Source organism: Camelus ferus, chromosome 10 (assembly GCF_009834535.1).
Source record: "Camelus ferus isolate YT-003-E chromosome 10, BCGSAC_Cfer_1.0, whole genome shotgun sequence".
Lineage (NCBI taxonomy): Eukaryota > Metazoa > Chordata > Mammalia > Artiodactyla > Camelidae > Camelus > Camelus ferus.
This window is the reverse complement of record NC_045705.1, coordinates 15,225,329-15,252,385: the sequence shown is the minus strand read 5'-3', so window position 1 is coordinate 15,252,385 and position 27,057 is coordinate 15,225,329. Positions and strand designations below refer to the sequence as shown.

The window sequence follows — 27,057 nt, the reverse complement described above, 5'->3', positions numbered from 1 at the left end:
CCTAGTCTTTTGAGGAATCTCCATACTGTTTTCCACAGTGGCTGCACCAAACTGCATTCCCACCAGCAGTGAAGGAGGGTTCCCTTTTCTCCACATAGGCTAGAAATTCTTAATTCTGACTACATTTAATATTTACCTGGGGAATAGTTAAAAGTATGAATCCTGATTTCACTTTTCAGACCAATTTATACTGATTCATTCTCTGGAGTTGGGACCTGGGGAGTTTTCAAAGCTCCCAGGTAACCTGGGAATGCCTGATGTAGGTGATACAGTTAGGCTACCAACGTGCTCACTACTGAAAACTCAGGGCTGAACTTCTGCAGATTACAAATAAATTCACTCTGACATTGTAAATTAAGTGTTAGGACAGATTAGTATCACTTTTTGATAAATTCTGACTTCATTTTATTTATATTCAATTTATGAAAAGGAAAAGCCCCAGTTCCAAAGCATAGGCAAGTCCTGTAAGCTACAGATTTGAATATAAATTTTCATTCAAATGAAGGGAATCTTAGGCTGTAACAGCAAAAGGCAAAACAGTAGATTGAGCAAAATTATCTCTGCTATAGAAAAAAATAACTAAGAATTACACTGTCTACTAATGGAGGGGCAGGATAGAATCTTTCAAAATCAGTATTATACCAAAATCTGGGTGCCTATCAACCAGTTTCAAATTTTACTTTTGAAAATTAGCCATAGAACTGTATGCCATTTGACTAAAATATGAGCATTTTTCCCTACTGACAAAAAAATCTGATGTGAATATTTTTCTGTACCTATTCTTATTTTATAATATTTACATACATCTTGTTTAGAGAAAAAAGAAAGAAAATACAGACAGCAAGAAGAAATATAACAACCACAAATAGTCTCATGCAGCAATAGTCACTATTAGCTAGCATATTGGTATATTTCTTTCTAGCTCTTTTGCAAATCATTTCTAACTAAAACAGAGGACATCTACATTTTTATTATGCTAATTTTTCCCTACTTAGCAACATGCCACTAATGTTCAATAATACAATTTATTAATGGCTCTGTGATATTCTAGCATGTAGATATTTTACAATTTATTTAACTACTCCTAACTACAAAAATACTCAATTTGCTTCCATTTCTAAATTTGATAATTATTATAAAGAAAGCTATAATAAAATATGTTTTTCATTTCTGATATATTTTTCTTGGGATAGATTTTTCGATGTAAATTTGTGTACTGAGTTTCTATAAGAAATGTTCTACAGTTTTCCTCCTTTGGTCCACACAATAAAATATCTCATCAAAGAGTTGTTAACTTATTGATAAAGAAGCAGAGTTAAGATGGCTGAATGAGCTTTCAGGTATGTGTGCTTGTTTCCCCTTTCTCTAGAGACTTCATTAATATGGTAATAAAATAATTTTCAAAAAGCAAAAACCCACACCAGTTTTCTAGAAGGCACAATTCTAATGGAAGAGTGTTAACCGATGGAGCAGCTTAGCCTAGAATTTGTTCAGATGTGGGAAGAGAGGGTGATTCTCCTTGGCCAAATTCTGGATATGTCTAGATTTAAAGATGGCAGCTAGAGGACAGGTGTGAGAATCAGGGGTGAAAACATGATGCAAACCGAAGGTTATGATAATAGAATGTAAACACAAACTTCTCCTCCAAAGAAATTCAAAATGAGAGAGAAGTAATGTGGGAACTGGCACTTTTAGAGTGCAGTCTTCCATCTGACATTGGATGGATCATCTAAGTAACAGTTCCTTAGCCATTCAGTCTAGAGTAGAGTCTTTCTATTTCTAAAATGTGTATATGTACCCAGCTCTGAGTCAGTCTTTCTGTTATTTTATTCTTAAATGTAAATAGATGACCAAAGGTCATCAGAAATTTTAAAAAATTCTACAGCTTAAAGAGAATAATTAAAAGTCAGCAAAAACGATGCCTAGATGAATAGACTCAAATTTAAAGAGCAAAGGAAAATGTAAGACAATCACGAGTGTTATTAGAGAGATCAGAGATACTGTATTCATGAAATAAGACAGGATGCTCTGAAAAAGTTACATTCTGAAAACAAACAAACAAAAAAACAGTCTTGGAAACTAAATATACATATATATTTTGCATACCTTCCCCACCCCCACCACAACACACACGCAAATGAAAAGACATTTGGAAGAAAAATTCAGGGAGTCTTCCTGAATTGAGGCAGAAATTAAAGCCATAAGATGAAATAAAATGTTGAACTTTTAGCTGGATTTCTAGAAAGAAAAAAAAAGGAGGAAACAAAAGTGTATATATTGTGAATAAATTACACAGAAATGGAAAGGAGGCATGAAACAAACTGAAAGGGCAAACAGTCTCTAGAGTGGGATGAATTGAAACACATACACATATGTATACATACACACATATATAAACATAGTGTCATATAATTTTATAACACAAAAAGTGAATATAATAAAAATGCACAGAAAAGAAAAAAGGAACAAGAATCAGATAGCAATTAGGTCTCTAGCAGTAACAATGGATGCTAGATGACAGTGAATTCATCAACAAATTGCACGGGAAATTATTTTTAATGTAGAATTTTAGAAACAAGGAAATACCAACTATAAGAACCAACTGAAGTCATATCAGACATAAAATAACTTAAAAAGGTTGCATTTTGGCGGGTGAGGTATAGCTCAGTGGTAGAGTGCATGCTAAGGAGCATGCAAGAGGTCTTTAGTTCAATCCCCAGTATCTCCATTAAAAAAAAAGTTTGCATCTCACATCAACCTTCAGAGGTAGTTGTTTAAGGCTATCATCTGAAAAAATGAGAATAAAAACTAAGAAAGAAGAGTACGTGGGGGGGCTTAGAAAATGTAATTAATCGAGTAATCCAAGGAAATGTCAGTGGACACCAAGAATTTCTTTAAAGAAGAATGAGGTAAAGGATATAAAAATAAGAAACCAGAATATAATGGGGGTATTTAGAAGAAGGGATATTTTTCTTCTCCCAAGAAGAAAAAAAATTAGATAATCTAGGAAAATAAATCTAAAAAAAGTTTATGGTGTAAACAACAAAGTAAATATAATGGGACATGACTGGGTATTTGATGAAAGGTTAGAAAGGAGAGTTTAATGAACCTTGATTCAAAGACTATTCAGTAGTGCAACAGAGGTCATAACTTGGAAATATAAGAAAAAAAGTGATACTACATCAGAAAGCATTATTTTCATAGCCCATTAGTAATATATTTGCCAAGTGAGGAGTCAAGAGATATTGTTGAAATGTGATAAAAACATGATAGAGATGCAAATATACTATCTAATGTTATCAATTTAATCAGCAGAGAGGCTTAAAATTTAACATGGCAATGTAACTATGAAAAAAAATGAAAGGTTATACAAATGAACTAAACCTTCATCAAGCACAAAAGATTAACAAGTAATGCTGAAATTCAAAAAATCTAGACATAGTAGTATAAACGCACTTATTCACAGAAAATTGAAAATTTCCAAAAGACTAACAGTAGAATTTTTTTTCAGTTATAGGATTTTTGTTTATTACAAACCTTCTGTATTTGAATTTCAAACTGTACATGAAATACCTTAACAATATTTTAACCTCAGAATATTATTCTCACTCATCAAATGTTAAAGATTAAACATGAATTTTTTTCTAAAAAAAAAACAGTGTTCTAAGTTTGAAAAAGACACCTTACTTTTGGAGAGGGGGAAAGGAGGAAGGAAATAAAAATCAACTTACCCAAGCAAAAATCACTGAGGTCAGCGAAAGAACATTTGAGCACAGAATCTTTTCTCTCCTCCTCAGTGTTAACTGGAAACAACAACAAAAAAGACTTTGTAGTTTGAGGGATTAAAAACATAACAACAGTTAGAAAAATGACTGATGTCCAGATGATGGCCAAACATGAAGAAATGTTAAGTTAATGAGATGAAATGAGAGAAGTATCTATATTATATTTTAAAAAATATTTTTAACTTACTTCCTGTCACTTCATGAAAGCAACAAATTGATTTTTATTTATTTTTTTGGTAGGTCATTAAGTTTATTTATTTACTTATTTCTCTAAATGGAGGTACTGGGAATTGAACCCAGGACCTTGTCTATGCTAAGCATGTGCTCTACCACTGAGCTGTAACCTCCCCTGTATTGTATTTTAATATTTTAATTCTCTTGAACAATTAACCACTTTCCTTTTTGGCCATGGATGTAAGCTGACTATTTATAATAGGTAGTGATTTCCCAATATTATTGAAAAGAGAATACTGGTATTTTTAAGTTATTTAGAGGAAGAAGCAACCTTAAGGAATCATAAGGGAATATATTTTCATAACACAAAAGCTCTTAGAGAGGGATGGGAAAATGAAAACACACCTTATTTACTGAATGACAAGGAGCCTGGCTGAATTTTGACTCCTGACTCTTGTGAAAAAGGACTGTTTAAAGGCATTATGATATATCTCAGATGAACAGATGTGTATTGAACAGAGCCTTTGGGCAACCACGAAGTCTCTTTAATGTGGCATCTAGCTTGCACTTCCCTATATTTGAGTCCTTTTATATAAAAGGTTTCCTTCAGTATTAGCATTTGTTTGCCAACACTTGTCCCAGCACATCTTCATACAACCAAATACTCACTGCTTTACTGTCAGCATTATTTAAAGTTTTGGGTCTTTCTTTTTAGGAAACCGAGTTTATTACTGCTGGCATATTTAATTACTGGTTATAAGTTCTCAGCAGGAGTGCTAATGAGCCAATGATGCAGGTGGCTAGTCTGTCTCCTGCAAACAGAAAGTTATTAGGTGTATGTTTACATGGGGTTGGCTACCTTCATGGCAAGGAAGAAATGAACATGCATCTGGCCAACAAATGACTGCCATGGAGGATAGTTCTCCTTCCTACGCCAGCCTCCTTCCTACTCTATAAATATTAGTGGAAGGAAGCGGGGTAAAAGGGAGTGAGGGAGGGAGGGAAAAAGGATTTGAAAACACTACTCTTTACATGCTAAACAAGAACAGAGCTCACCTTGCTCTGCTTTGTCAGCGGAGATTGAGGTTACAGAAGTGGGAGCCTGAGATTCACTCTCAGTTGACTGGAAGAGTGAGGTAGATTGGCTCAAGCTCTTTGAGTAAGCATAGCTCTGGGCGAGGCAAGGCAGGGATCTCCGAGACGGTTTTAACGAAGTTTCTTTTGCTATCTCACTCTTGCTTATATTCATACCTGCAAATTCAAAATGGCAAGTTTTAGCAATAAGAAACAATCAGTAGGAATCCACAAATACTTTTAATTCTTGTGATGGCTGTTTCAGGAAATTACTCTTGAAAAGCACCGCCTAGGGATTAGAGCTAACTGAATTAGTTTTGTGTTGATATTGTCAGGAAGTGTTTTGAGATTTTTGTCAAATAGTTATCAGAAATAAACAGCTCCTCTTCCAGTCTGAGCTTTCACTTTTTTTTTTTTTTTTTTAGGTTCTGTAAAAAAGAAACATTTAAATTCATTTGGGGAGTTATGAGAACAATAACTGGAACTGCCTTTGTGTAAATCTAACCATTTAGGTTTTGAAGCAGCAAAATAAGTAAAACTTAATGCACAAACATTCAAATTAATGTTATTAACCAGAGCTCTCCTTTCAATACCCTGTCTTCCTTTAAACACACGCATAATGCACTAATGGTGATCAAGAGGCCGGGAAGAAATTGCACACATAGTTTAGCACAAAAACTGGCCGTTTGTGGAGAGTGCTTTTAGGCAAAGATAATAACATGTGAAAGCCCTGAGGTAGGTAGATTGTAATGTATTTACAGAATTGAAAAAAAAAAATCTGTTTATGATGCAGTGAGTGAGAGAAAGAGGTAGAGTGTAAAGGAGCTACTGCTGCAGTCCTGGTAGGGGATAAAAATTAGCTACTGTTCTTTGGGGAGTTCTGCATATGCTTATTTGCCCTTTATTTTCCACAAATTTATCTGCCTGATGTCCTTTTTAAAAAAAAAAAAAACTGCATTTGCCAAAATTCATAAAATATTTTTAAACATACCTCAAATGCGAAATGAACCTAGGGAAGATAATGACATTTACTTACTCTAGGTCATAAATCAAGCAATTGGCAGAACTGAATGTGAAACTTATAGCTACTGGATTCCAAAACCCAGGATCTTTCAGAATGCTCCACGGCTCCTCACGAACCCCAATTTTGGATGGGTCGTTACCATGGTTTCACTTGGTAAAAATATCACACAAATTTTAAGCAGAGAGCTCTGAATGTAGAAACCACAGAGCTGAAGTAGACCTCAGAACCTATAATTCTACATTCACAATCTTAAGAGAACTGTGAAATATACATTGATGAAAAATGAATGTGGGCTGTTTGGTACAAATTAACTGGGAATGTCTACCCATCATCTATCAGAATGGATTCCTTGTGCTAATCTATAAAATGGTAGTTATGAGTAATACAAAATCTGCTATGAGTTAATGTGTGTAACTGAGTTGCACAAAATAAATATCAAGTATTATTTGTAAACCTAATATTTATTTTTCACTTTCCATCATTTAGTTAACAATGTGTATAACTCAGTTATATGAAATAAATATTAATTATTATTTTAAACCTAATTTTTATTCATTTGATTTTCACTGTTCTTGAGTTCTTTCTTTGGGCCAGGCCTTAACTCAGTGTTGGGTGAAAATGGTGCTAACAGGGCAGCATATATATAAAAACAGATCTTTATATTATAAAAAATAAATAAAATATACATAAGGCATTATAAAGGCACAAAAGAGGAACTCCTAAACCAGTGGTAGCAGCCTTGAAGTCTTGACTGTGTAGGTAATCTGAGCTGATCTTTCTCCTACATTTTCATTTATTTACAATTCTCGGATTTAACATATTTTCTCCAAAAGATTATGCATATATGGTAAGAAAGTCTCTATAAAATTCTCCATAAACAGATAACTGTTGAAAATATTTGTCAAATGCAACATGTAAAGAAAATTGAGAAAATCATGTTGATGATACACACATATCCTTTCTACAGCTTTGTATGTTTCTTCCCATTTATCTTTAAAACTATGTTCTCTCATTTGCTGAACTATTGTTTCCAAAGCTGGTATACAGATCAGCTTTGCTAGAAACCAACATAATCTAAGCTGAAAATATGATATCCTTATGTTTTAAAGAGTACAAAGTTTCTTTTCAAAGTTCCACATCAAATGCCATCACATTCTGCTTGGCATAATCAGCAGTATGTGTTCTTTGCTTGGCACAATTAACACTAACTACCCCCACAGCACACAGGCCTCTATGTTCTAAGGTTCCATTTCTCTTCTTGTATGGCTTTACCTGGTACCCTTAAATGATATTTGACAACCACACATTTAAAGCTAAGAACTAGAAAAAAGACCGCAGTAACATGTCAGTTTTGGTGAGCACATGGTGAGTTCAAGGATAAACCTGTAGACTGTAGCAATGTGTCATTTTCTATATTTAGAACAGATTTTTCTAAAGCAACCATCAGTACTACTTCCAACTGCTCTAAGAACATTCCGTAAATGCTCACATATTTAAAAGGATCTTATGAAATGACAGTTTCACTTGGGTATGCACAAAGGTCCAACTACAAATAAGAAGTCATAGCAAATAAGGTGTCTTTTGGAAATGCATTCACATGAGACATCTGACATCAAAAGAGGTAAAGTTGTTACTGAGATACTATTTAACTCAATGGGCTTTGAGCTGATACCAAGGTTTAATTGGAAAAATAGGCCCTTAGAAAACATCAAAGAGAAAACTGAAAAGTAAAAGTAAAGAAAAATTGGTTGGTTGTTCTCAATGCAAAATACACATTTTTCGAAAGATCCACTCTTTTAATAAAATTTCAAGAAAACTAACTCATCTTAAGGACTCGTGAAAAAAAAAATCGTTATTTTTCACAGATTGAACTTTGAAATTTCTGCCAACTAAGTTGTTAAAAGAATTTTGGGACATTTGTAGCAAAAGAACATGATATTGTTAATTAATAAATTTTATATTATGTCCACAAGAGGGGAATTTTTAAAAATAAATTAAAAATAAATATATTTGTCTGTCTTTTGTTATATTCTCAAGATGAATTACGTGGTTGAAATTTTATACCTTTATCAGAAATAGTGTAGAATTGATGAGCTGAGGATAGGTGATGTCTCAGGATGCCATTTAATTTCATAGAATCCAAACATACTTTTCTATATTAGTGGATACAATCAAAGTATATTTATCTAAATAATAAGCTTTGGGGGGAAAAAGCATAAATGGGCACAGAATTTTCTTATTTTCATGCCTTGTCAAAATCACTATAGTTCTTACTCCATCAAAGGAACATGTCTGATTTGTGGCTTGAGTGTGCTCTTTTTGGAGGAAGTTATTTCTATGTGATAAAAGCACTATTTATTGAGTGCCTACAAAGTGCGAGGTGCATCCTGTGTGTTATCAGTAATTCTCATAATAGTCCTGTTCGGACTTGTCATCCCCACTTTACATGTGAGAAGCCTGAGACACAAAGGACATAAGTAATTTGTCTCAAGTGCCACATGCAGGTAGCGTTGGAGCCCGAAACAAACCAGGTCCATCTGATTTCAAGGTCTCTGTTCTTTGTAACATAACAAGCAACTTCTCTGTTTACTCAGAAACTTCTTTTACAATGGTTCACTCTTCATTCACTTTTCAGGTTTGCTCTCACTTTGAACAAGAAGAAGTATGTCTACTTAATAGAGTCCCAGTAGGGCAGAGATGGCTAACTCAGAATGACTGAAGAAAGCTTAATAAAGGGATTGTTTAAAGGGCGTGGGCAGGATTAAGAGAAAAAATGGTTAGTGAAGCTCCCTACAAGGAACAATGCCCAGAAACCTTTATCACTTTTGGGTCTGCAGAGCAAGGAGAGGGAGTAGATATGGAACCTGGAGATAGCTAAGCTGGGGGAGAGGAAATCTGGCAGAACCTGTGTACTTAGAGGAATGCAGCCACTGCCAAACCACAGACTGGCATGAAGGGAGCCAGGGAACAGAATACCCCAACTTCCCTTTGATCAACTTCTAACCTTTTGCTGATGCCTCCCACTAGTCAAATCTAAACAGCAGCTAGAGGTCATGAGAACCAGTGACTGTAACACAGAGATACCTGCTTGCTGGGGCAAAGGGCAGAGTAGAAAAAGGTGCAGAATGAATCTGGAGGGATCAGCAGAGATTATCCATTGCACATGTGCAGATATATAACTTCAGAGGAGCTTTGAGCATAATCTTTGGGAGCAGAAAGCAACACACGCACTTTTACCTCTAGAGAATAAAATTTAAAGTTTTTTTTTTTCTAATAAGCTGTAAGTACTTTAAGATGCTTACTAGCAAACATGGGAAAGGCAACTATTGGCTTTAATATACTTTGGAGTTCGCTTGCTATGTTCAAGCCTTTGCAGGAGGCAAAGGTAAACACAGTCAGATTTTAAACGAGTAACTAACAAAATCAAAATTCATCTCTTCAAATACAATCTATTACAATGAGTAAGAAAAGTCCTCATAAGTTTAATGCAAGACAGAATACTATAAGAAGGGTAGAGTTGTGAAGAGGCTTTTAAAAAGTGAAAATACACTTTTAAAGTTTTGAAGGTGAAATGAGTATCCCTTTTTTAAATCTATGTCTTTGTGTATTGTTCTCTAATTTCCAAGTCACACAACCCACACCAAATAAGTTCATTTCCTCGCTGTATGTCCTACTAGAAACATACACTTGGCTTTAATAGAACTTGCTGTGTTTGCAGTTATTTACTTATTAGGATATTATTTAACACATAGTCTCTTTAGCTCTAAGGGAAGTTCAGTGAGGGGAAGGGTCACGTTTGTCTTGCTCACAGTCACAGCTACAGCACCTGGCTCTGGGCCTGCATATACGGTATGCAAGTGAATACTTACCAAATGAAAGATTGATGAACGACTCTAGTAATTAACTAGGTTACTAATTAATATACTAGTTTGGCCAGTGTTTATTGTAATAGATGCTAGATAATCTTTCTGGACAATGGTGATATGACAGTGAACAAACAGATAAAACTCTCTGTGCTTATGGAGATTAAAATCTCAAGGAGACCTCGAGAGACATTTACTCTTCATGGCAACATTGTTCTGAAACCTGAAGGCTCAGACAATCTATCACCTTAGCGTTTTTTGAAGTACAAATGGGATTTTTCTTTAAATTAAATATTCATTTGGTAATGCCACAAATAATACATGATTATCATTATAAAAATAATGACCCATATATTGATTAGAGCTATTCTAAATTCCCTCTCCCCCAAATGCCATTAATTTCTTTGCTTCCTTTTTAAAACTCAAATAGATTTTGTCAGGAATTGAGCCTGAGAGTCATAGAGATTTCTGTTATTTATGAAAGGTGCTATGATGCAAAGAGCTCTCTTGATAATGCACAGGAAAAAAAAAAAAAACAGAAAGAAGCAAAAGATAAATAAGTCTGTAGCAGAGTCTTCCCCATAATTTTCCAATGTAGTCAAGTTCATAAGCTCATGACACATAGTTTATCCATAGTCAGTGTATCCTTATTTCTTCAATAACCTGATAATTCACTCAAGCTACATTTGCCCCATGCTATTTATTTTTGTCCTGAAAATTTCTATTCTTCGAAGTGGGACTCAGATGTTATCAACACTGGAAAAGCTTCCTTAATGCGTTTATGCAGTATTAACTATGACGTTTCCTGGGCTTCTTTCACACTCCCAAGGCATTTCTATCCCAGTACTGCTAAGCGTTGTTCTGTCAGCTCCCTCAAGGTAGAAGCCAAGACTCATTCATCTCTGAGACCCTGGCATCTTGTACATGTTTAGTTTATAAAGACAGACGTATGAATGGATAAATAAGAGCAATGGTTTTACTAGTGCACAAGATCTGGCATAATATGAATTTTTGATCTTGGATAAACTCTTTAGTCTCTCTGTCTCTGTTTCCTCACTTTTAAAACAAAATAGTAATACTTAACTCACAGAATTCTGAGTGTGACAATTAAATTGTTGAATAAAGTGCTAGAATAATGCCTGGTACATAGTTTATCCTATATGTATTTGCTATTATTAAAACTGAATCAGTGATGCCTACATACATAAGATATGACAAAATTTAAAGTCAGAACCATAAGTATGTAGCAGGTAGAATAACAAAAGGGAAGCTTCTCAAGATTTTATACCAATAAAATATTGAGCAGGTCACTTCCCCAAAATATTCATATTTCTTGTAGCACAGAGATACAGAGCACCATAAAGAAACTAATCTTCTGGTTTTAGGTTTTGGTAGTTAGGGTCTAGGACTGCATCTGGGTGAAAAAAATTACAGAATATTTGTGGGAATTCCTGCCGAAGTGCTCAAAGGAAAGAGATCTCTATGTTCAAAAGAACACCTGTTTGAACAAGGATTCATGACATCAATGCCCAAGTGGGAAACTGAGGGTTAGTGCATTCCCCCTACACTCTCAAAGATTAAAATCCACTGGCAAGAGCAAATCCTCCACCAACATGATCAGAAATAAGGGAATTTCATGCAAACTGACAATGGTTCTACTGTAGGGACCCAAATGGGATCAAAACTTCCTCCTGAACTGCCTAATTACAAATTTCTAACAACACTCATAAATATTCTTTTGTTTTCCATTTGCCATCTAATTCTTTTGTGCTTGGAAATCATGGAAACACTTGTAAGAGGCAGTCTTGTTAGGTAATATATTACAAAAAAAACATGAACAGTTGCAGATATCCTTTTAAAATAACCTCCAGGTAACCTTCGAAACCTTGAACTTTATCATCCAATTAACGTACCACAGGTCTCCATGCAGGTGGGGGTAGTGGATTTCTTGGGGGAAAGGGTGGTAATGATCTTAGTGGAACCACCGAGTAGTGATCACTGAAGGAATTCTCACAGTTGGTTCTTCATTCCATCACGTGTGCCTGAAATCCATGCCCCTTCAGCAATTCCTACTAAGACCAGTTGAGACTCAAAACACCTGTTTGAACTTTTCACTGGAAAAGGCAACGTAGTTTGAGGACTTTGGCTCCTGAGCTGTCTCTTGCCTGGTATTAGCTAAACACAACTAAATTTCAGTAATATTCATTCATCATCAAGTTCTTATTCAAATGGATATGTAGTACATGGCTGTCAGGTTTAAAAAAAAAAATGTTTTTTTCCAGCACTACCATGGCCACTGGGAGACTTTGAAAGCCTAATCAAATCACTGGCATCTTCTGGGTTCTCAACACTCTGGAGGAAGTGGTAAAAATGAAACCTTTAAATAGCTTGTAGTTATTATTATGAAAACCATATTGGTGTTCCTTGCATCACACTCAATGTCGTTTTGTGTGTTTGTGTGTGTGTGTAAAGGGGTAAACTGGGACTCGTGATCATCCTTGCCTGTCTCACAGAAGGTAATTTCAAATAAAAACAAATACTAGGTTTAGATTAGGATATAACACAAAGTCTTACAGTACTTTTGACAAGCTGCAAAGTTACACTACTTCTACGACTGCCAAAAGCAGCACAGGATCTGTCCATTCTAAAGGGCCCCAAAAAGCCATTCGGATTTTGGCCAAAGTACATGGACCCTTCAAGGAAACTCGGATTACATCCTGTCCTTGAAGTGGGGAGGTTCTGAAGACTCCCAACGTATCTACAGGTCTATGACAACATTTTGAAAAACTAAAAATCTGGTCCAATCTCTTCCAACCACACATTATTATTGGTACAAACAATAACTTAATTAGAAGGATTTTTGTTTATGTGTAGACTCTGAACCCAAACACAAGCATGACGAGTCTAACTGGTACTGCACTGGGGCACCACTTGGTCTCTATTTCTAGCCTGCCATGAGCATTTGTAACCACAGAACTTCCCACTTCTTGCCACATGCTGCTGTTGTCCTTACAGGTTTCTCCACACTGTGCCAAGGGCTGGTAATTTCTACATCTGCTTTTGAACATAATTTGATATTTTATCATTGAAAGCTCATTTCAAAAGCTTCAGAATGGGAAAAAATGTTTACTGATGCTAGGAAAAACACCTCAGAAAAATAGTATTTATTCTGGATATTTTTTCAACCAGTTCAGAATGAGAAATTTTAGCTATTGTTATGGTGTTTAAAAATAAAGTCCATTTTTAAAGACAAGTGATAAAGTAAGTCTGTCAGTGTGGTAAATTGTAATGACTGGTTTTTGAGTACTGAACCAACCTTGCATTCCTAGGTGATATCTGATATATTTAATTTTCATAATAATCCTAAAAGAAAGCTTGATGATGCGTATTTAAGACTGGGAAGATTAAGGTTAACTAGCTTAAGGACATTCAGCCCAGTAATTGTCCAGCCTCTTTCCATAGCACCCTGCTGTTCACAGGTATGCAGAAGGAACACTACTGACAGCCTCCAGGGCGACAACAAAGACCTTCCTCCTCTCCCTCTACTTCACTTCCAAGGTAAAGTGGCCTTGGTAAAGTGCTAGAATATGGACATTTTTGTTCCAGGGCTTTTAGAGTGAAGCCAATGGGTACATTGACAGAAGAGATCATAAATTCTGGCAGGTACAGCCTCTATAAGTCTTACCTTTTCACTGTATTTGTATTCCACGTGTTGGGGTTTATGAAGGTGAAGCAAAAACAGTATAGGGCTCATACAGCTAGTTTTTTGGACAATGGTTTAACCAGTTTAGACTACACCTTAGGGATACATGTTCATCTTCCTTCAGATTTCCCAGTGTTTATCAAGGCTTTGAAAGAACGTGACATTAAGGTTCAAAATTAGATACAGGCCTAGAAGAAAGAAACCTAGAAGACCACTAGGCCTGCTTTTACTTTATATCTTAAAGTAGAGCCCAGTTCAGCAGAGCCAATAATTTCACCTAGAATTTTGAGGCCAAAGCCCTAGTTAAAACAAAACAAAACAAAGAAAATATACAGTCTTGTGCCTTCTCTGCATATCTTTCTCATGAATCTAATTTAAGATTTGAAAATAAATTTCCTGGGTCTTAGCTAAATCTTTGTCTTAATTCAAGAAATATTTACAAATCCTCAGGGATTCTATGCTCACATTCTTTGTCTAGTTCCACAGCATTATTGGAATTTACCTACTGAACAGAAATATCAAGATTCAAATAATGTCTAAGGGACAATAAAAAAGCATATAAAAAAGCATATAAAAAAGTAGAGAAGGAGAATTCAGTTTGGATGATCTCAGGAAGAATATGACTGGAATATCTAGAGCAAGGACACTTGTTCTGTAAGATGGAAGTTAAGAAAACAATTGCCAATCTATGCAAAATCAACGCTGAGCATTTTAATTATTATATCAAAATTGAAAACAGTAAAAAACAAGAATAATTCATTTAATTCAGTCAAAGTTTAATGTTAAAAGCCTCAAGGGAGTTTCATCGCCTCCTAATTTTCTTTTAAAAGCTGTCTGAATATAAATGTTCTAATCTTGTCACTATAGAACGAAGAATGTATTTTAAATTGACAGACTGACATTATAAAAAAGAATGCTTTCAAATCATTCATGATATGCAGAAATTTCATGCCCAGTTCAAAGACAGAGAAAAAGGGAACATGTTCCTGGCTTTATTTCCCTGGTTTTCAAGGAATCACCGCTCCTTGACAGGTTTTCTTCTAAAGTGCCACACAAAAGAACAAAGAAACGTCCTGGAATTTTCTTTTCTACTCCTTAAAAAGGAAAATGGACTGATGCATAAAGAAGGGTTGCCTTCTGCAACTGGAAAAATAACAGCGAAGAAATGTGAACAGATTCAAAAGACAAGAGCCCACTGGCTGCTTTGTCTCTTTTAGCAGAAATTATAACCATAATTTTTACTCAGATGTGCATTTTCAGTGAAGGTTACTTTATTTATTTTTATCCTACTGACTGGATTGCAGACCCTTTGCAGTCAGAGGCCAGAAGCAGTCAAACAGATGACACTGAAATTGGTATAGGTCACAAACACAGTTCGGGGTATGGCATTGAACCTCTGAAAGTAGCATCTTCAGATAGGCTTGACAGACCTTTCTGAGGACATACTGTCACTGTGAATGAATAAGCTTAGATGGGACTCATTTCAAAAGGGAATACTGTCTCCTGAAATTCCTAGCAGGTCTAGCTTACTGTATTTTTCCATATGCCAGTTGGTACAGTGACCTTAGGACAATGCTAAAGAGATTCTAGATAGACCTGGGAATATAAAGGCCTTAAAGTAGCTTAAATGCTCCTCCAAACAGACACCTGTACACAGATGCACACACATACACATACCCTCTCCCTCATCCCAAATAACATTGGTCAGTGTGGCTCTGCCTTGGTACCCATGGCTACTTCACAGCCACAAGTGTGTGTTCTGAAATTAGGAGTGTGGTAAAATGAAATAAGTCATACCTCTAAATTACAATCAATTTTCCCAAAGTCAAAACAAATGAATTGGTCTGATCATAATGGTCATGGACAATTATAAGGAAGAGTACTGCATGTCATTAAAAAAAATCCCCATACAGGGGATTACTCCAATACTGGACTTGGATTAACTTCCAAATTCTGGACAATTTCATTTCCAAGGCTGCAATATTCCACAGTTTTCATAGTTAAATTTTGTCATTCTGTTTCTAAGAGAAGTCTCAAAGTCTTTATTTCAAATTTTATTCTGGTTATTCCTATCTGTACTATATTTAACCTTTCAGTTTCTTTAAGTCTGCCACTGTGAAGCTGTCAATAAATGCAAGGAGGCTATAAATTCAGGCAGCATATTTTTACAGACTTGGGTAGGAGCCATTGTGTGTAAATTCTCTCCACTAATCCAATCTCCCTTTGTTCTGTTTTTACAAGAAATAACAACAACAACAACAAAAACCTCCAAAGATTAAATTAATGAAAGGCGTATATAAATACAGTTTATGACATTAGGGTTTTGGGGTTAAGTTCTAAAGTAATTCCTAAGGCAAGAAATTGGTTTCATATTAAATTCATTTTAAACAAAACTTAAATTGGTTCTCCAGTATATTAAAATACACTGAAATTTATGATAGTTCTATATATGGGTTAAAATAATGAGATTTCTCTACAAATATAGAAATAGTAATTATACTAGGATAGAAAAATTATACTAGGATAGACAGTTCCAAGGAAATGCATTTAAGTCACATTCAGATAACAGCCTTCCCCAAAATGCATGGCACTTTATGTTATCAATTTTTCAATTAATACTCCATATTTATATTTTTATTTAGATTAAAACATATATCATAAAAACAATCTAATTATTATCTCCAGTTAAAAATTTATATAAAATCATTTCTTCAGTGAAATACTTGTGAGAAAGGCTTTCAGGGATGATAGGATGACAACTTGCAAATATGTGTGACTGAATCAGGTATAATTCCCTTCATGTCCTCTTCCTCTTTTAAGAGCAGCACGGGCAGCAAAATGCCACGGCAGGACTCAGCACTGCTGTGTAAATATAGCTCATGGCTGCCAAGGGGTTATAGGATGAGGTGAAAGTGTTCTTCCCATTCCCACTCGTAAGCCCTCACGGAAAAAGTCTGTGCCTTGTGAATCTAAGGAGGACTCTTGGTTTCTGGAACAATGGTGACTGCCTATAGTATTCATTTCCAGAAATACATGGAGATTTTACTGACTCCATTTATGACTTTAGAGGTTAATGGAGAGTTTAATACACCTAATAGTGCATCCACAAGCATCCACGCACTCACAATCTGCCTTTATTCTTCCCTTGAAAGTAATGTTTCTTTCTTTTGAATTTTAGTAGTACCTAATCTGCTTAACTAATAATGGTAATTTTGATTTGCATTGTAATTTTTGTGAGCAAGCTATATCTCTACCATTGGACTCGGCCCCTTGAGGTCAGGGACCACAGATGCTTCCTAATTTCCACCACAGTCGTTTGCTCAGGGCTTTACATTTATGGAACAACTTGAAGCACTATATAGATTTCAGTATACCAAGGGCCAGCCATACTCCCTAAAATATACTTTCACAGATTAAAAATCCTAAAACAATTATAAGACTATTGTATAATAGTAATATTTTTCACTATATAATTCTTAAAGTATATTAACTGTTAAAATACACACAGAGATGATTACTCATAAATTTTTTACTTTTATATTTTTTAACTATGGTTTTCGTGAGCTATTATTTATTTATCAAACAAATCCTTTATTTGACTTTTCTCTTTTGTTCTAGTCAGTATTATTATAATGACGATTAAATTTATTAAGGGCTTTTTACATGCCAGGCATTATCCTAAACCATTTACATACAATAGTTCTAATCACAAGTTCTAATCACATAAAATGTATCATTAACCTCATCTAACAGGTGGGTGAAAGTATAGACTCAGATAGTCTAATTAAATTGCTTTAGGTCATATAAATAGTTGAGCTAATATTCAAACACAGATTTATATTTATCGAAATCCTGTGGGGTTTTCACAATGCTCTCTTATCTCTATATAAATATTCTGAATTTTTTAATTATACTTTACTTACTTGAAGGAAAGATCAGTATATCACTTGGGAATATTTGTTGTTGGGAGCATGTTAATTAACAGACACAATGACTAATTTCATGTTATCAATTTTTCAATTAATACTCCAATTTTCAGGATCAACCACACATATTGGGAAGTACTTACTTCACTGGGCCTGTTGTAAAAAGTTACAAGGAGAGTAGAAAATGTGAGATTGTAACATTTAATCTTAGACTCTATGGAGGAGAAAGGACAAGTCAAAATGAGATCTTCTAATGCAAAGACATGCAAAGCAGTCACACCACTAATTGTACCTATAACATAGAATATGTAAAGTGACAAATAATGAAGAACATGAGAAAGGCAAAAATAGGTGTAGGTTTCTTGAATTAAGCAGCTGGACAGATATGATAAGAAGGAAGTGAGATGGGGACAGAAGTATTCAATACATACATTCAAAAGTGCCAGCATGTCATTTGGAGATCATAATGGCTCAAGTTTGTGCACATGTTTCTGAGTGTTTTGACTTGAGTCATGAAAAGACAGTACTTGGTGAAATGGAAAATAGTATTATGATGATCAATGTATTTTTAAAAATCTGTAATTGATAACTTCCTTTTTATAAGGTCTACTTCTATACCACCTAATAGTTGCACTATGACTGGCAATATGTACAAAAGAAATATTAGTTTAACTTGTGGTAATTACTGGAAACAGTGGAAATGATAAATCCTTTATCATACCGGCAGATTTCACATCTCATTAGCTAATCCAAATATTCTTAACATTTTTGTTGCAATTAATGTCTCCTTATTTGGGCTATAGCTGTTATTTATATCAGTCTTTTCTCTTAGACTATAAACGACTTGCAATCAAGCTCTGCAACTAATGTATCTTTATATATTCTGAACCATGAGACAACAGACTCTTTTATATATATATATTTTTTTCAGAGCAGGTAAATGATTGAATGAAAGAATGAAATATGCCAGTCCTCAGATATATCACAGTTGGTTTTCCATGTGACAGGTTTTACAAAGGGATGCCTCTGTTTCCATTAAACTTAAGAGAATTTTCTCTTTTTTCAACTCGAGAAAATTATTATAATTCAAGCCAAAGATGTATCCTAGAACCATATAAAACCTCTACCAGAGACTCAGGAATCTCAGGTCCCAGGACAGAAAGACGAAACCCCTTCTGACAGCCAGTAGCATAGTTAGTACACAGAGTGCCCATCCTCCAAACAGTGGAAATTTCTACTGATGTTGCTCTAGCATTAGACTGTGCAGTTCTGCTTACATTATTGTCATTCTCTACTTTAAAACTGTCAATGGCTCCCCCAGGGCAGACTGTTCCACATTCAGACAGTTCCAGCTATTAAGAACTTCTTTTTGTAGAACAAAAATCTGTCTTTATATTGTTACTAACAGTGGTCTTGTTCTGCCCTTCAGAAAACTGAAAAATAAATACAATCTTTCTTCCATATGACAGCTCTTCAAATATTTGCAGACAACTATCACGTCCCCTTTAAACCTTTTATTCTCTAAAGATTTTGTTTCTACAACTTTTTTTTGGGGGGGGGGGGTGTATTGCCAAACCACATCATCTTCCTTCAATTCCTAAAAAGTGATGATTTGGGATTCAGAACAAAATCCTAAACTGGGCTCAATTTCATTGTGTTATATTTTGCTCATTTCACAAGCTCTTGATATTACAAAGCACAAAGATTATCTCCAGCTACTTAGGACATATCTGATCCCACTCAATTAAATGAGGTCTCCCTGCGTATACTCTCATCAGATACAGGCATGTATCTCCTCTGTAATTAAATAATTCTCTCTGTAATCATTTGATTCTAGTCTGCATAAATGCTGTACGTGGTAAGGCCCCAGAAGGCAGGAAATATGTCTTGTTCACAGCTACCCTGTGACACTACCGCTGAGGCAACCACAGTGCCTGGCACATAATAGGCACTCAATAAGTATATTCAGTGACTACTAAATACAGATTTATTCAGTGAATATTGAGGGATACTTAAATACTGAGTACTACCCCTTTAAGCTTTATTTACATTTATAAATGTCAACGGCATTTTTTCTTTATAATTCATCCTTGGAATTCAGGAGAATATTGAACGTGGTGGGGTCTCGAAAAAGAACTCTGTTTCAGGAGGTTTATAATTGTGCAGAAAATTACTATGACGTCGATCACTATCCGTGAGATAGTCATTTAATTACTCAACATTAACAGTCAGCCTTGCTTGAGTCTTGTCTCTAAGGGTATCATATCATCATCCCCTTACTACATCAAGTTGCTAGAAGCAAAAGGAGGGAAACAAATCATTTAAATCACCATCCTGTTCATCCACAATTTAATATTTCTCCCAAGGCTAAATAGAGACGATTAGATAAATAAACTGCTGTGGAAAAAATAGATATTTATTGTTTCCGTGGTAGCTTTTACCTTGAGAAAGGGAGGGAAGAAGGAAGAATACAAGTTCATTATCAGAAATGTAGCAAAAAAAAACCCCAAAACAAACAAACAAAAAACAAAAACAAACAAGCAAACAAAATGTAGCATCTATCAAGCTAATTATATACTCTTAGCAACTGGTACAAATGGGTAAAATCTGAAGTAAGAACTAAGGGCAGAGGTTAGTTTTAACAAAATTAAAAATCTTTTAGTCCACAAGCTATTACTGAAGAAAGTGAATTATGAACCACTTTAAAATTTGGTTATCAAAAAACACTCAAATACCATATCAAGAATATTAGAATATTCTATATTTTCTCTATATAAAGGATGGTGGTGAGCAGATACTGGTCTATGCATTGGTCAAATATATAGGGAACTGTTAGTGGGATGTGTGAAGTGAGGAATGATATGGAAAAAGCCTTAGACACAGTCTCAGAAGAGGCAATGAGAGGGGAAAGGTTGTATGTTAAGAGATACTGCACAGAGAAAGAGAGAGAGAGAGCGAGGGAGAGAGAAAGGATGAGAGAGAATGACCCCACTGATGGCTAATAGGGAGACCATTACAAGGCAACAAGGCATCAAAGTTAAAAAAAAGGCTTTAGATTTAACAAAGATTGGGTATCTAGGCTTCAACATTTACTAGTTTCATGGTATCGGACAAATTACTTAGATTCACAGTTGTTGGTACTCAATGTTTTATGTATATTATTACATGTAATCTTTATAACAATTCAATAAGTGTTCACATCCATGCTTCTATTCACAAAAACAGTGTGCATCTGTACTTCAGTTTATTTTAAAATACTGAAAGGAGGTGAATACTGAAATGTGAGGAGATGTGTCCTTCAGAAACATAATGTAGGGAAAGAAGAGAAGAAATGATTCACAGTAACTACTCATAGTTACGGAGCCAGAGAAGAAAGAGGAGACAAAGTAGGAGAAAAGGATGGGCAGAGGAAGGAAAAAGGGAAGGAGGAAGGAAGTCAGATTATGAGAAAGAGAACGAGGAAAGAGCAAGTCACAGAAGCTCAGAAAGGCAGGAAGTTAAATAAGAGGGGTGGGCAATTAAGTCAGAACCATATTTTTTCTACCACATTTCAAAATAAACTCCAAATGATTTTAAAATGCAAATATTGATGAAACACAACCCATAGGAAAAAAAAATAACTCAAGTTAAAAGAGAAAAGGACATCTATCAGCTCCATGAAGACATACATTTAACTTTGAAACAGAAGACAAAAATCTCAAAGGAAAATAAATACATGTATATAAAATTATATAAAATATTAAAAATTAAATATATATAAAAGTAACAAAATAAGTTAAAATAGACTAGAACACTATTAATATCAAATGTGATTGGAAAATACCAATATTAAATATTTTAAATTAATAATTTATTAATACAAGTTCATTATTAATAAAATGTTAGCTGCCAAATATAGTAAATTGCTAATAATTAACAATATATCAATGTAAATAATTAACCCATTAATTATTTCATGTATTAATATACAAAAAATGTATTATTAAATAATCGAAAAGAAACTGGACAGATAATTCAAGGAAGCAAAAATGCATATAGTTTAAAAATAATTGTAAAATTTTTCAGTCAAAATCACATATAGTTTGTTCCTCCAAATTTGCACCTCCCCCCCTTTACAGGAACTAAAATCTGAGGATGCTCAAGTTCCTTATATAAAATGGCACAGTATTTGCATATAACCTATGCACATCCTCCCATATATTTTAAATCATCTCTAGATTACTTATAATACCTAATACAATGCAAATATTGTGGAAGTAGTTGAAAATACAATGTAAATGTTATATAAATAATTATGAAACAAATTTAAATTTTGCTTTTCGGAACTTTCTGGAAATGTTTTTTCTAACAATTTATATCCGCGGTTGGTTGAATATGCAAACACAGGACACACAGATACAGAGAGACAACTGTAAATTAAAGCAATACTGGGGACTCTAATAATTAATCACAACATCAGAGAAACATTCATAAACACTAAAACCAAGGTATGATGAGGTAGCTGAGAAACTGGTAAAATTATATACTACTTCTGGCCTCAAAAATTGGTCCAGACACTGTAGAAAATAACATAGCAGGGTTATAATGATGTTTATTCTTATGAATGATTTTAGTCGTAGGAATTAATTCTAAGGAAATAACTGAAGGGAGAAAGTAGTTAAGAAAATCAGCTTCACATATTTTCAGTGTAGTTCTGAGGCAAATTTTCGTGATTCATAAGAGCTAGTTATGGATATTGGATTCCTTCATTTCACCTATTTAGTTTTAGAATTTATGAAATATTTCCACATAGTTTTAAACTGCAAAATAATCTATTTGGCTGAGTGTCATTATCTTTATTTTAAGAATGAGGGGCAGTCATTATCTAAGGTTATTCAGCTAATGTGTAACACGGCTAGGGCTTGAGCCCAGGACAAAATAATTAAATCATTTCAAAATTTAAACAGCGATTACAAGTCACATTTCTTTTTCCAATTAATTCAGATCCTCCCTCCCTCTCTCTTTCTCCCTCTCCTCTCTCTCACCTCTCTCAACCTCATGCCAATCCCTACAAAATTCAAGAGGAAGGTAGTTTTTCAGTAGGGCTTGGAGTCTCTCTCTTTTCTCATCAGCACTTTAATCATCTTATTATAATAACCTCCAAAATGTGTCTCTCACCTTTCTGTGTCTTTCTCTCTCACTTATAATCACATTGGACATAAATATTAAAAAATTCCCTTTGGAATTACTGAGAAAGATCTTAATATTCATCCAGTACTAAAGAAATACTTGAGGTCTAATTTGAATGCATATTTCTGTGAAGCTTCACTAAAAGGAGCTTAAAAGATACTCCTGGTGATATTCCAAGAGTCTGGCACACTACACTTTCAGTCACAAAATTACATCCTATGAATTCTAACAGTTTGAAGAAACTTAATAAAAGACAAAATCACGTGAAGGCAAGAAACAGTGAGTGGCTTATTGATTACTGATTGTCTTTTTTTCCTTAAATTTATCTTTTATATCTGTTCTCAAGTGTTACCTCCCTCCCAATTCAGACCATTACACATACTGAATTTCCTAAGACAGCTCAGTACACACTTCTTGAGTTAGGCAGCAGAGGTACACAGTGACGTTTAACTGTAATATTTCAAAAATACATCAAGTGTATCATAAATCTTTTTTAAAGTTTTGAATTTTGCAGAGTACATACAAAATTAGAATTTCAATATTCCTCAGTCTTTTATTCAATAAGAAAATACTACCTTTTCAGCATGCATGATAAAAAGATAAAGCACTATAAAATGTAACTTGAGATATTCAACTTTCAGACAAAATTAGCAAACGTGGTACTTAATGCATATTCATGATTATCAAATAAGGCTTTTCATAGGAATTAAAATTCTTTTCAAATGTTAATCAGAGTTCATAAGGCTCTAAAGAACAGTATGTGTAACTATTAATTTGCAAAAAGTGCCCATTTGAAAATGAACAGATCAACTTGGCTAAGGTTGGAGAAATACAAAAAAACACATATATTGTGTTAATTATGTCACACCCTGGAGTCATTCATTCATTTATTATTCACTCACCATTTTCACAAAATCCTTATAAGATAAAAACTTTTCTATTCACATTATATTCATGAGGAAACTGAGACACCGAGTGGTTAAGTTAGCCCAACACCAAAGGGTAAGTGGTATAGCTGGGACTTGAACCCAGGCAATTTCAATACATGTTCTTATTCCTTGCTGTACCGTTTTGCTTCTCTACTTTTCCCTAATAAAGAGAGGGAAAAATCATATTTGGAGTAGTTGCTGATACCTCTCTGACATTGGCTTGTTCTTGTTGCAATGGAGTAGAAAATAAATCAAGGTAAGTGAATTAATAAATTAACATGTCAAACAAATTATCCTAAGGATTCACTGCCTAGGGAGAAATTTTGTGCATCTTACCACTAAACACTGAATTTTGTATTCTACAGACAAGAACACCTCTAGATTTGCCTTGAGTTTTAGCTTTTCTGAAGTATAAAATGTTTCCCAATGTTTCTTTCAAGGGCTAACATGGTACAGAATGCCTGACAAATTCTATTTGAGTAAGTTTACACAGCAGAATCTTACTAGGGAAATCTAAGAAAGAAGACTACATAGAAAGGTGTGTGTGTGTGTGTGTCCAGTTAAACATTTACTTCTTTATTTGATGATTGATTGATATATGCTTAAAGTCTCCCGCCTTGTGTATAAGCTGGCATTATCTCAAAGGGGGGTCATCAGCAGTGCCTTCAAGTGGTTCAATGACCAGTATTCATTAAAAGCCAGTCATAACAGGATGACTTACAAGATTTGATTTTAAACAATTCATTTAGTTCTCAGTCTGTTTCCTAATCTGTAAAATGAGAAAACAATTAGTACCTATTCATTCATATATTATGATGGCCTAAATGAGATTCGTAATGTACTTAGAACATTGCTTGTCATATTAAATGCTTAGTAAATTTTAGCTGTTATTACATATTTTAAGGCTGTTGTGAAGAAATTTCAAACAGATCTTCATTAATCCATTTATTATTCACTTTATAATTATTTTCTGTGAAATTCTGCACTAAAGCCAAGATAATAAGCATACACAACATTGGTGTTATCCATAAGAGATTTTCAGTCACTTTAGGAAAAATAGTAAAGTATTATATATAAAATATTCCTCTTTTTAGATAATGAAAAGACTTGACATTTTCAAGGGTTCTTCTGCTGAAGTATCACCTGATTCTGGTTAAAACATTTTGATGTATTTCTTGGTTTGAAGGAAGTAATGAGAATTTCTAAGGGTCGACAAAATAGCATAACAAAACAAATCAAACAAAAACTAAACAAAGAAATGACCATGATCTGGAACCAGAACAGAGGTAATTGTAAAAGCCTGTGTTACCCAGGAGAACAGACTTTTGGCCACTCCAAAGTGAGGAGCTGAAATTGTAACTTCTACATTAAATCTGGGCAGTTAAAGCAGGAAAAAGTGGTCCCAGGCACATTGCCCTCAGGTTCCCAGCAGAAAGAAAAACTCTCTCTGGAGAAAAGCATCCCTGGTCTAATTCCTCGGCACTCTTAACAATTATGATTCGGCAAATATAAGACACAACGATCACCCAAAGAAACGAGAAAATGAACCATTACCAATGAAAATCAGGATAAACAAAAACATAGGTTGAGACCCCTCAGGATTTCAGATACTGGAATAATAATACACTGAACATAAAGTAACTAAGGATAAAATGTTTTAAAAAATAAAATACAGAAATCAAAAATATGAACAAGCAAGGAGTAGTCATAGAACTTTGGATTTGAGAAATTCAAAAATATTCAGCAGTGAAGAATTGCTTGTTTAGGTCTTCTGCCCAGTTTTGCATTGGGTTGTTTGTTTTTTTCTTATTAAATCATGTGAGCTGCTTATATATTCTGGAGATCAAGCCTTTGTCTGTTTCATTTGCAAAAGTTTTCTCCCATTCCATAGGTTGTCGTTTTGTTTTACTTATGGTTTCCTTTGCTGTGCAGAAGCTTGTAAGTTTCATTGGTCCCATTTGTTTATTCTTGTGTTTATTTCTATTGCTTGGGTAGATTGTTCTAGGAGAACATTTTTGAGATGTACGTCAGATAATGTTTTGCCTATATTTTCTTCTAGGAGGTTTATTGTATCGTCTTATGTTTAAGTCTTTGATCCATTTTGAGTTGATTTTTGTGTATGGTGTAAGGGAGTGTTCTAGCTTCATTGATTTACATGCTGCTGTCCAGTTTTCCCAACACCATCTGCTGAAGAGACTGTCTTTATTCCATTGTATATTCTCGCCTCCTTTGAAGAAGATTAGTTGACCAAAAGTTTGTGGGTTCATTTCTGGACACTCTGTTCTGTTCCATTGGTCTACATGTCTGTTTCTGTACAAATACCGTGCTGTCTTGATTACTGTAGCTCTGTAGTATTGCCTGAAGTCTGAGAGAGTAATTCCTTCAGCCTCTTTCTTTTTCTTCAGTAATGCTTTGGCAATTCTACATCTTTTGTGGTTCCACATAAATTTTATTATGAGAAATGAAAAATATAATTATCAAGATATAAAACTCAATAAAATTATACAGTAGATTAGATAGAGCTAAAGAAAGAACTAGGGTACTGGCTTTAAACAAATTACATGGAATACAGGACAGAGAGGTAAAGAGATAAAAAGAGAGAAAGGTTAAGAGATATGGAAAACAAAATTAGAAGATCTTAAGATTGGCTTTGATCACCTTCATCACTACCACTTTGAACCCATTCACTATTTTCCATTTTCTCTTTCTCTCACTCTCTCTCCCCCTCTCCCTCTCATTCCTTCTCTGTCCCCCACACTAATTATTATGAGAATTTTTCAAAACCTTTTGAGCACTACTGTCATGCTGCCTCATCACTCCTAAATACCTGAGTATGTCTCTTCTCCAAAAGATATCAGACACATTTGTACATAAACAAATTCAATTTATTCCAAGTCAGGAAATCAACATTGATACAATACTCCTGTGCAATCCACATATCTGATTAAAATTTTACAATCAGCAATGCCTCTTTTTCCTTCATGGGCCAGGGTACTATCCAGGAATACCTATTTAGTTGTCTTGTTTTGTTGGTGCCCTCTAATCGGGAACATCTCTTAATTCTTTGACAGTTTTAAACATTGCACCCCTTATATTTTGTAGGATGAACTTTAACCTTAATCTGTCTGATATTTTCTTATAAAAAATTCCTGGCAGGAATACCCCAAAAATGTATTCTTGGTGAATTGAATCAGTAGGCTCAGGATGTCAGTCCATTGCACTAAAGTGATGCTAATGTAAATCACCTGGTCACGTTGGTATCTGTTAGGTTTGTCCACAATCAAACCACCATCTTTCCTTTGTAATTGATTAGTATTTTCTGGAAAGATAATATACAAGTATGACAAATTATATTCCTCATCAAACTTCCTCCCACAGCTTTAGCCTCTATTGAAAATTCCACCTGAATT

General features: G+C 34.5%; 1 protein-coding gene across 2 annotated transcripts in view; it reads right to left on the bottom strand.

Moving 5' to 3' along the window:
• The window catches only part of ANO3 (anoctamin 3), a 360,516-nt gene that overhangs the window by 180,405 nt on the left and 153,054 nt on the right, over positions 1–27,057 (bottom strand). Inside the window, exons 3-4 of one of the 2 annotated variants that reach the window (XM_006195091.3) lie at positions 5,016–5,210; positions 3,732–3,803 (exon numbers count right to left, since the gene is read on the bottom strand). The exons of the other annotated variant lie outside the window; for it this stretch is intronic. Of the exons in view, the coding sequence (XP_006195153.2) occupies positions 3,732–3,803; positions 5,016–5,210 (267 nt within the window). The remainder of the gene's footprint in view (positions 1–3,731; positions 3,804–5,015; positions 5,211–27,057) is intronic. 2 annotated transcript variants of the gene reach the window in all.